Source organism: Sylvia atricapilla, chromosome 2 (assembly GCF_009819655.1).
Source record: "Sylvia atricapilla isolate bSylAtr1 chromosome 2, bSylAtr1.pri, whole genome shotgun sequence".
NCBI classification, from domain to species: domain Eukaryota; kingdom Metazoa; phylum Chordata; class Aves; order Passeriformes; family Sylviidae; genus Sylvia; species Sylvia atricapilla.
In genome coordinates, this window is record NC_089141.1 from 36533399 (window position 1) to 36542207 (window position 8809).

The following is an 8809-nucleotide window of genomic DNA, read 5'->3' on the forward strand; positions in this document are numbered from 1 at the left end:
GGATGGCATACCAGGAACTGCATAACATTTCTTGAACTATCTGTAATGTATTTCATTACAGACTGATAGGCAATCAGAAAAAAATCGTTTGTGGAGAGCATCCCTACCTCCCTGTAATGGCATTTCACAATTTGACTCATCTGCATTACATTCCCTATAGCTTCCACTCAAAGCACTAAGACTACCAGGATGGGCTGCAGAGACAACAATGGGAAGCACCTCTGCATACAAACAGGAACACCTGCAAAGAACAGAGAAATTAAATAGCATAAATTATTATTTCCATACCAGCTTTTCTGAGGATGATGAGGTGCAATTTCTCATTAACCGAGGTCTCCCTCCTGACAATTTGAATTTCTTTTCTACTGAAAATGCCCCATTTCCCCCCGGTCCATCCTGACCCACTTAGACAAAAGCCAATATTCAGCCCGGACACGCAAACTATGCTTGAGATCCCTCATTATTCTCCAGCCCGGTAAATGGAAATCTGATAATAAAATCTCCAGACCCCGGCTATGCACAGCCAGGGGAGAATTATACCACCATCTTCTCTTTCTCAAATCTCCCTAGCCAGAAAAAAAATGATTCAAAAAAAGAACTAAATGAGTATTAGCAGCTCCCTCATCAATGTGGGAGAGGAAAAACCAAGGATGCTTAATGAACCATATTATTTTTTCAGATTTCAAAACACTGCCATTTAAAGAGACGTGAGATTTGAAGCCCTAATTAAGTAACATGAATAAATTTAAAGGAAATGTTCACAGAGTCCACATCTCCAAACCACAGCCTGTGATTTGGCTAATGCAATGCTCCACTCCCACCGGCAGAAGTAAATCTTAGCAGAAGACAACCTCCACACTTGGCTAACCCACTCCCAACACTAAACCTCAAAGTTTCTTTTGAAGAAGATCCTCCTGCCCACTTTCTTTCCTTTCTCACCTCTCTCCCCTCCCTGTAATTCAGAGAAGACTGTGTTTTTGCTTTTGTTTTTTTTAAAGAGAATGACTATTCTAAATGAGCATGGTTGCTCCAAGGCCACCTCTTACAGCTTTTCATTGCAAAACAGCGTCGTTCACCAGAGTTTCATTTCACTCATGCTACTCTCATTACAGGTCTAATGAAAATTTAATAGTTCTGCCATCTCATTTTCAGCCAGTAAAACTAGGAAAACACAAGGAAATTTATTTACAGCAGTTTTTAAGGCAAAAGTAGGAGAACCCAGGCAGCATCAGGACCAGCATACATGTGCAAAGAGTAATACCACCCTTTGATTTCAGGACACAAAGACTCTACACTGGGGATAGGAGAACAATCAGTTAAATGGGTCAGACTGTGAAAAGATCCAAATTACTGGATTTGGATCCTCACACCTGTGAGGGTGGGGAAGGAGAGAAACCAGTCAGCTCTGGATTTTCACTGCATTTATTTCACAGGAAAGAACCTCGTTCTTAGTTGTTAGTTTTTTGGGAGGGTTTTTATCAAATCCTTTGACAAAAAGTAAGACTGAATTATGAGAGTGAGGGACCTGTCGCTCTAACTTTAACTGCCCTAAAAAGTTTGGTTTGTTGCTCTTGGTTTATAACTTTACACTTTTGGATCCTAAAAATTCCATCTCGTCCTCTCAGCTCTGCATGCAGGATTATTTGGAGAAGTGACCTGAGCAGGTTTCACCATGTTCCCCCAGTGCTCCAGGGGACTGGAAGACACAAACACTGAAGGCAGACACAATGTTTTACACAACAGAATGTTACTAAAATTAGAACCAATGCAAACAGAGTCGATTTTTCATGACAGACTTTGCAAATCATTTTGAGAACTCCTTAAGAAGAAACACATTGGAGATTTAAAGCCATCTAGGCAAGTCCTCACATCCCCTACAATGTGAAGAGAGATTACTATTAAGAGGCATCAAAATATAGATGACATAATTTGGTTTTAAAAAATAAGATTCTTTGTGACAGCCAAGGTTTGTTAATCAGATTTCCAAAGCCAACCAGACTGTGCAACTCAACAACAACAACCAAAAAAGATGCTGCATTGTGGAAAAGCCAGGGTGTTTTCCAAGCACAGGCATAGCAACTTTGATTTCCCTATGCTCAGAATAGACTGAACCAGGTTGACTTCCCTCAAAATAGCTGAGATATCCTTGAAAGGCCTCTTGATTTTTACAGTGCAGGTAACAGCATCTCAATGCATCTTCATGACTCATGGTGACACATATTTTAGCTTACACAGGCTTATGAGACCTGACATTAAACTATTTTTGGTTCACTTTTGGGCTATTTTCTTACCCACTCTGAACAACTGAACAATAATGTGAATGAAAGTGTGTCTTTTTTTTTTGTTTGTTTTTTTTCTTTTTTTTTTTTCTTCCTTTTTTCGGGGGGGAGGGGTGGGGGAGGGATATGACCTCAGCTCCCTGAGCCTAGGCTAGTGCTATTGTAAGCACTGCATCACTTAATGACATTCACACTTTTTTCTATCTTAAAAGCAGGTGCTTTTTTTGGCAGCATCAGACCTAGAACAAACTCTTCCAGATCCTCGTACCTTTGGACACTTTAATTATCCAGCCTAAATGTATTTATGACTATATTACATCCATCTACTCTTTAGCTAATTTCTCCTCACTTGCTCTTACCATGAGATGTATTTATAGACACTGATCATATCCCCTCTCAGCCTTTGTTTCTGCTGGATTAAAAAACCAAACCTTTTTCGTTTCTTCCTGTAAAATCAGCACACCCTTTCTCCCAGCACCCAGCCAGCTCCCCTCTGTGCCTGTTTAGTTAGGGTGTATCCTTCCCAGCTTCCCTCCTCTTCAATACCACAGCCCTGCAGGGTGACAGTAAGGTGCTGGTCCTCCTGCATCGACATCCTTCTCCCTGCTCCTTCCAAGAAGCTGCTCCTGTTCAAAGTGATGAGCAGCAAACAGCCAAGCCTGTAAGTCTCACATTTCACACTACCAGGTTTCACACCACTTTAACTATGCCAGTGCTAAAGATCTCCCAGCTCACCATGAAATGTCCCTCTCTCTCTACACCAACAACATTTATTATCTGTACTGTCCTCTCAGCACAGTGACTTCTCCTTTCAGCATGGCTCACCCTAATTCCCATTCTCATCAGTTCCCAATCACCGTAATTAACAGTAACAGAAAAATAGACCAACTGTGTCAGATCAAAGTCCCTCCTGCCCAGTAACCTGTGGCTGTCAGGGAACAATAGGATACATGTAACAGCCAGGAAGGTATACAGAAGCTATACTGAGAGGTGTTACTATTCCACATTTACATGCCTTATTTAATTTTTCTCTTATGAATTTGCCCAAATAATTTTCAAACCCAGTTAAACTTTTTGAGATATAGAACATTTGATGTTAGCAAATACAAACATTTATTAATTTGCATTGAGTTGCAGTGTCAAGCTCAACCTTTGATGTTACTTCAGATGTTTAATGACTACAGTGCAGTTTTAGTCCATTCAAAGCTTATGGAAGAGGACACTCTAGCAGCTGTCTTATCAATAGAAGACCACTGCATTAGTCTAGCATGACCTGCTTCTGGGGACATCATGCCATACATATTTTTTTCATATTTGCTTTAGTAACTTTGTACAGTATTGAGAGTTGTACTAAGGAAGGAGACAGGCATGGGAGGATGAGGAGCAAAATATGTCCATTATTTTTATGGGCATTTCTCCTCTCACAGAATCACCCTGATTGAGTAGGTCTATAAATACCAGGAAAGTCCTGGATTTCATATGCCTTTATGCTGCACTCCAGCACAGACACTGGCTCAAGCCAGGAGGGTCAGCTAAGTCAGGCCCACTTCCACCTTGCCAACAATGAAGGTTGCTTTTAAACCACAGGTCCCTGTCACCCCCCCTTACCACTGCCCTTCTATCTTCCTCACTAAAATCTAACACAAACTAAACATTTAATCCTGGAACCATGTTTTTACTTTTCTCTTCTGTCCTACCAATTTGTATGTACATGTAAAAGAACCTTTTACTTCACACATGCTTTGCAATTTGAACCAAACTTGAACCGTTGGCAAATCCTCCCTGTTCCTACATTTCCTGACATAACAGGATTTTTCCACCCCTTGAAGACTTTTTGCTTATTCCTAAAAGCCTTCCTGAAGCAGTTATTTATCCAAAGAAATACTGAACTCTTCCTATATAACATTCTCTTCTTTCTTGCTTGGGATATTGCTTTTGTTTAGGCAGGACAACCTTGGGTTTCCACCAGGCTCTAGGATAACACCCTGGAGCTCCCCTGCCCCTACATGTTGCATTTTCAAAGGGGAGAGCTGGAGCTGTCCTGGTTACTGAAGTGACAGCAACTCTCAGTCACATCCAGCAAACAGCACTCCTATGCCCTGCTGAACACTTTTCCTACTGGTATGATACAGTTTTGTTACAAAGGCTGCCCATCCATCCCATGAACCAGAGCTATTTGTCTTGTTTTGGTCATTCTTCCATTTATTTTAAACTGATTAAAAGCACTAGCCTTGGTTGTCTGTTCAATGAGCTCACTCACCAAACCCAAGACAGCAGCACCTATTACTGGTTGTCTTTTTGTTTTCTCCTAAACCAAATAATGACGCAGTTTTTGTATCTATGACTGTCTAAGCCCTTCTGATTTGCAACAATTGTTCTGCAAGTAGATTGGATTATCTAAAGAGTACCATAACAATAAACCTGACTGGAAATTGTATCATTTTAATATGAGAAACCTTCTTCATAGGCAAATTCGACCCATTAATCCATAGAAAGATTCTCAGTGCTGCTCTCATAAACTCTCCATAATAAAAGGTAACTTTGATTAATCTGAAATTGGATGAAGCATAAAGCACTGCATCTAGCTTTTCCTGTTTCACAGCTGAAAGAAAAACTTACCTTCACCCATGAGAATCGAAAACCTGCTAGACTATTTCAAATTTCATTATATGCCATTGAGTTGAAAGCCTTGCCCCTTATGATTTTCACAACAGCTCAACCTAAACTGTGAACATTCAAATGACTTCAAATAAAGACTTAAAACGGAGGAGGGCAGAAGAGATTCAACATGTTTCAAGGCAAATAATTTTTTCCAGTATATTATCACATGAACATTAAAAAAAAAACCAACCCAATACCATCAAAAGAAAAGATGAGGCAGCACTTATCTGAAGATTATTACTCTGAGACTCAGGTCAAATTTGCATCTTGCTTCTATCAAACATTTTGTTTTGTTTTTTTCCTCATGCTTTCTACTTGTACGCTTGCCAACAAGGTGCAAAAGGTTAAAATTTACAGTGATTTTTATTACACCGATTTTTAAGTAATGACAGATGTAGTCAGAAGCTTTGCATTTCTATGTTATTGTCCAGCCTACAACAGAGATGGAACGATGTCCCAGCACCACCACTGAAAAGCAGAGAACATCTATGTTTCAAGAGGGTTTCAGGGACTGTCACTCAGTCTCTTTATTCTTCCTCAATTTTGTCTGGTTGAAATGACTACAGCCAAAACAGAACAGCACTAAGTTGCCTACCTCAACAGACCCAGCTGAGTTCCTGTGTTTCACGATTATCCCTAAACTGCTTTAAAATAAAATAAAAATACAACAATAAATCAAATCCAGCAAGTTTCCCGTTACTAGAAAAGTACCATCTAACCCTGTCCCCACCTCCTACCTCCCACTGATATTAAAAAGACATACAAAAAAAAGTCCTACCCACCAGGATGGGAACACAGCTTCAAAAAAAATTCAGTAACTTAAATTTAATTTTAGATCTACAAGTGCTGCCAAGCACCACTTTATTTGTCAACAAAACATTTTGATTATTTGGCAGAACAAAGCAAGCTCCCTCCCTGCTTGTTCTACAGACATTATTTGGCATTGGTTAATTTGTATGTCTTCAGACATATGTCAAGTCTGAAGCTGTTTCAAGCTTTAACCCTGCAAAACTTCTCTGTTTTAAGTACTTGTTTTTCTTAAAATGGGAACAGCAGCAAGCTAAAGCCAAGAAAGGATTTGGTCCTGCAACAAAATGGTTAAAAATCAGCCTCTGCTGATGTGTGCTTCTCTGATCCATTACATTTCTCGCAAGCTGAGCTAAGAGCTGAGCACCAAGTATCAACTGTAATATGATCCAAGAGTTTATGGAAAAAATAACTGCACATACCAAGCATGCACATTTAATAAGATTTTGTTTCCATTAAAATATTCAAGAAACAGGATTTTTAAGATCTGCTGCTCTCTCTGACCGATTTTTAACGTTTTCTCCTCCCCCTCCCCTAAATACACACCTCCTTTCCAAAAACCAAACCCTTAAAAAAAAAAAAAAAAAGGGAAGAAAGAAAAAAGCAGTCCTACTGCAGAGAAGAGAGGCTTGAAAAACAACTTTGATTGGCACTTGGCCTGACCCACAGAGGAAGAAAAACAGTTTTTGGACAAAGAGCGCAAATATTTGAGCTCATTGACTTACAGGCTTTCTTAGCATTCGCAAGAACCAACCTTGAGCAAAATGTGTTGGGAGAGATTGAATTAAAATAAAACCAAAACCGGCATCGCGTTCATCTCGGGCGCTCGGAGACTCGGCGCATTTGAACAGCTCAGCAATTTTAATTCATTTGCGCTGGACAAACAGCAAAAGCACCTCCACTAATGGTCCCCGTGAGGCAGAGGTCGGAGCCGGGGGTGCAGCCGCCGCACCCTCGGGGGGCACGGGGCATCCGCAGGGAAGCGGCCGGGCGCCGCAGGGATGTGTTTGGCGGCCTGGGGGGCGGGGGGATGGCGATTCTTCGCTGCTTTTCTCTACGTTTTTAAAGCTCTGATCTCAGATCCAGCTCCCCCCCCCCCCGCCCCTCAAAGACTTGACGAAGATCGCGGTGAAATATCGCCCGTGAAATATGTGGATATTAAACTTTAGGAGCGCGGCTGGGCCCCAAGTCGAGCCCCCACAATGCCATCGGGGAGGCCGAGTGCCCCCCAAACCCTCGGCATGCAGGACACGGGACAAGTGACAGCCGTCCCAAGGGGGCGATGGGGGCGCGGGGCTCGGCACTCCTGGGCACCCCCTGGGTCCCCTCGCCCTGCACCCCTCTGCCGCCCCCCACGCCAACTCCCCGGGCACTGACCTCCTGGGGAGCCCCCACCCCACTGCCTCCCTCCAGCCCTCCGCCCCACCGCTGCCCCATCGCCCATTTCTCCTCACTCCACCGTCGCCGTACGTGTCCCACGCCGCCAAGTCTCTGTCCCACCGCCCCTCGCTCCCCTAGTCACCCCCACAAGCCTCTCCCGCGGCTCCCGCCGCCTCTGTGCGGGCGCCCCCCGATACCTGTCTCGGCACCTTCCGGCAATTGCCGCACACCCGGTACTGCCCGGCGGCGGCGGCAGCGGCGGCGGCGCTGCCCACGGGCCCGGAGCCGAGGCGGTTCATGGTGGCGGGGATGGCGGCGACGGCCGGGCGGGACGGGGAGGCCCAGGACGCTCCGCGCCGCTCAGCTGCCCGCGCCGCCGGCCGCCCCCATCCCCGGCCGCGGCCCCAGCGCCCGCTCCGCGCCGCCGCCCCCCGCGCACACCCCCGCGGGCCCCGCCAATCCGCGCCGCCCGCCCCGCCCGCCGCCGCCAACGCCGGCCAATCGCGGAGAGTCGCCCGTCGCCGGCCAATGGGCAGAGCCCGCTCCGGCTCCCATCTCCGGGCAGCCTGCGAGAGGGGGCGGGGCGAGGGGCGTGACCGGCCCAGCGGAGGGGCGTGGCCGGCGGCGTCTCTGGGCAGCCTTGGGCAGAGGGGGCGGGGCCGGCGCCTCGGCGCTTGGCTTCCCTTGGCCAATAGGATGGGCGCCATGCAAAGCAGGCGCAGCGGCCACGCCCCCAGGGCCGGGGTCCCCAGGGCCGCTCCGGCTCCGGTCCCGCTGCCCCCGGAGCGTCCCCGAGGGTCCCGGTTTGCGGCACCGCGGTGATGAGGTGCCAGGCTCAGCTCCCCACCCCGCCTGCCTGCCGACCCCGGGGCCGGACCCAGTCCCCGGCCGTGGCCATCCGCATCCTCCGGAGAGAGCCCGGTGCCCGGGGCGGGGGGCGAGCTGCTCTCCCTGCCCGAGCGGCGGGCTGCACATGCAGGGACACGAGTGCGCTGCTGCCAGGCGGAGCAGGATGAGCTGTTTGCTCTGGGGGAAGTTGGGAGCACGCATGCGAGAGTGTGTGTGTGTGTGTGTGTTTGCCTCAGGTCGCCGGGATTGTTAGGGATGATGAGTCAGGTTTTCTAGGCTCCATGCTAATGCACGGAGATGGAGTGTGTAATTAGGACAGAGGCAAATCTATTATCTGCAGCCTCGGAGAGCTGGGGAATGAACATCTTTCTTTTGCATCACGGCATCTCTACATTTTCCCTTGCCTGTGTGCTCTAGCTTTTAAGTGCGCACAGAGGAGCTTCAGCATAAGTAGTTCCACCGACGTCAATAAAAGTTCATTAAATTTCGAGCATTATATAATTCCCATTTTGAAAGACGATGGTATAGAAGGATTTTATTTTTTTATTTTTTTTAATGGGAGCAGAATATGCTATTACGCTACGAAATTTCTAAGCAGATTTGGGATGGTACATTGTTTTCAAGGTTTCTCTTGGAGAAAGAATTTTAAATCAGCTGCTTGAGAACTATGATTTGCTTTGCCTGGGAATACTTTCTATTTTTGCAAAATGAAACGTTGTATAATTTAGTCAACTGGCTGACTAGAAAGGGCACAATGCAATTAGTAATTTACATATCTTAAAGGAGACTGATTGAACCTAGATCCGTCTTTGAGAACTACTGAAAAGTTTCTC

At 45.8% G+C, this 8809-nt stretch overlaps 1 protein-coding gene across 1 annotated transcript in view; it reads right to left on the reverse strand.

The window, feature by feature from the left end:
• SESN3 (sestrin 3) overlaps positions 1 to 7517 on the reverse strand; it is a 39340-nt gene extending 31823 nt beyond the window's left edge. The window contains exon 1 of the mRNA XM_066312941.1: positions 7325 to 7517. Within this exon, the coding sequence (XP_066169038.1) occupies positions 7325 to 7426 (102 nt within the window). The 5' untranslated portion in view covers positions 7427 to 7517. The remainder of the gene's footprint in view (positions 1 to 7324) is intronic.
• Between the last annotated feature and the right edge of the window lie 1292 nt (positions 7518 to 8809).